We start from the raw sequence: 2,402 nt of genomic DNA, 5'->3' as shown, positions 1-2,402 counted from the left end.
TCTTATGATAAATGAACAAGTGTAATTAACTTACTTAAACAGTTAATAAATGCAACTCATCATATAGAAGAAAATAAGACAATTACCTAAGCTAAACACTCACAGGGCAGCTCTCCTTTGGCAAGTGAATTTCTATAGCTCTAAGTCAAACGAAATATGACCCTCATCACCTGCCAATAGAGACATGCCCTATGAATGATTTTCTTACTGAAATATAAACATTACTCCCTTTCACTCTTGCTCTTCAATGTGTCTTGTTTTCATATAGGTATACGACACTCCCAACAAGTTATTGTGATAAGGTGACAAATCTATTGTAACTTCTGTATTTCATTAGAGTACGTTCTTGGTCTTTATACAGTCTCAGAAACTTAGGAAATATAATAATAAGTAAATACTATTAATTTGGCCACTGTCTCTTGACCTTCCAAATCTCTCCATTTAACTTATTAATAAAACCCATTAACTATAACATTAAAGTTTATTCAACAAAACTCCTCTATAAACTTAAATGTTTCTTCTATTCATCATGCCTATCAATTTCTTGCATCTGTCGAAGATTTCTTTTGATAGTGGTTTTGTGAAAATGTCTGCTGCTTGGTCCTTACTTGCTACATGCTTCAATTCGACATTTCCTTCCTTCACGTGTTCTCGAATAAAGTGGAAGCGAACGTCAATGTGTTTGCTCCTTTCATGGTTTACTGGATTCTTTGCTAACTCAATTACTGACCTGTTGTCACTTTGTATTATTGTTGCACCTTTCTGTTCTAGCTCCATTTTACTCATCAATCTTCTGAGCCATATTGCATGACAAACGCACCAGGATGCTGCTACATATTCTGCTTCACATGTTGAAAGTGTTACTATCGGCTACTTTTTAGAAAGCCAAGTAAATGCAGTATTTCCCATGAAAAACACATATCCAGAAGTGCTTTTTCGATCGTCCATGTCTCCGCACCAATCACTGTCAGAGTAACCAACCAACTTGTATTTGTCTGAATTCGAGTAAAACATCCCAAGTGACACTGTTCCTTGGATGTACCTCAGAATTCGCTTCAATGCTTTCCAATGTGTGTAAACTGGCTCCTCCATGAATCGACTTACAATGCCTACACTTAATGAGATATCTGGTCTTGTACATGTGAGATAGCGAAGACTTCCTACCAAACATCGATATTTTCCTGCTTCGACACGTTCTCCTCCATCAAATTTCGACAATTTTGTTCCTGGTTCCATTGGCGTCGAAGCCGGATTACAGCTTTCCATCTTATATCTTTTCAAGATTTCTTTTGCATATTTTTCTTGTGAGATGAAGATTCCTGTTTCTTCTTGTCGAACCTCCAGACCAAGAAAGAATCTCATCAGGCCTAAGTCTGTCATCTCGAATTCACGTGTCATTGTGCTTTTGAATTCTTCTATCATCTGATCATTACTGCCCAAAAAAATAAGATCATCGACATGGAGAGCAACAAGTAATACATTCCTTCCATTTTTCTTCACATAGAGGGCATGTTCATACGGACATTGCTCGAACCCGTTCTCCTTGAAATATGTGTCGATACGTGGGTTTCATGCCCGCGGTGCTTGCTTCAGCCCATATAACGCTTTCTTCAATTTCAGTACCTTCTTCTCTTCTCCAGCTTTCATGTACCCGAGTGGTTGTTCAACATAGACTTCTTCTTCTAGTACACCATTCAGAAAAGCTGTTTTGACATCCATTTGAAATATTGGCCATTTGAATTGAGCAGCTTGAGATATGAGTAATCGAATTGTCTCCATTCTTGCAACAGGTGCAAATACTTCGTCATAATAAACTCCTGCTTTCTGTTTGTATCCCTTCGCAACAAGTCTCGCTTTGTATCGTTCTATTTCTCCTTGAGCGTTCATCTTTTTCTTGAATACCCACTTTACACCAATGGGTTGACTAGCTTTTGGCAATTCAACTAGCTCCCAAGTCTTGTTGTGGATAATCGCCCTCATCTCTTCGTCCATGGCACTTTTCCACTTCTTGTCTCATACTGCTTCTTCAAAACTGATGTTTTCAGCATCTGCCAAGAGACATACAAGGTGCACTTCACTTGTCAAATCATACAGATCTTGCAAACTTCGCATTTTGGGTTGTGTAGGTTCATCTTTATTGTCAGAATCTTCAAGTTTTGTTGAAATGTTTGGTGGTACAACGACAAATGATTCTTCAACTTCGATGATAGCTTCTGTCGAACTGTTCCAGTCCCACTTACTTGCTTCGTTTATTCGAACGTCTCTACTCACTATCACCTTCTTTCTTATGGGATCAAATAACTTGTACCCTTTTGTTTTCTCATCATACCCAATGAGTATGTCTTTCTGACTTTTGTCTTCAAGTTTCGTTCTTCGTTGATCTGGTACGTGTGCATAAGCCA

At 38.2% G+C, this 2,402-nt stretch overlaps 1 protein-coding gene across 1 annotated transcript; it reads right to left on the bottom strand.

Annotated features, from left to right (window-relative positions):
• Positions 1-870: 870 nt before the first annotated feature.
• LOC127103012 (secreted RxLR effector protein 161-like) lies at positions 871-1,398 on the bottom strand. Its single transcript, XM_051040315.1, has one exon. The coding sequence runs from the start codon at positions 1,396-1,398 to the stop codon at positions 871-873; it is 528 nt and encodes a 175-aa protein (XP_050896272.1).
• Positions 1,399-2,402: the final 1,004 nt, after the last annotated feature.

The sequence above is a fragment of the Lathyrus oleraceus genome, chromosome 1 (genome assembly GCF_024323335.1).
Source record: "Lathyrus oleraceus cultivar Zhongwan6 chromosome 1, CAAS_Psat_ZW6_1.0, whole genome shotgun sequence".
NCBI lineage: Eukaryota > Viridiplantae > Streptophyta > Magnoliopsida > Fabales > Fabaceae > Lathyrus > Lathyrus oleraceus.
The sequence above is the reverse complement of the archived record's forward strand: the minus strand, read 5'-3'. Positions and strand labels throughout refer to the sequence as shown.

Coding starts and splice junctions, on each gene's coding strand:
- LOC127103012 (XM_051040315.1), bottom strand. CDS start 1,398: ATGACACGTGAATTCGAGATGACAGACTTAGGCCTGATGAGATTCTTT.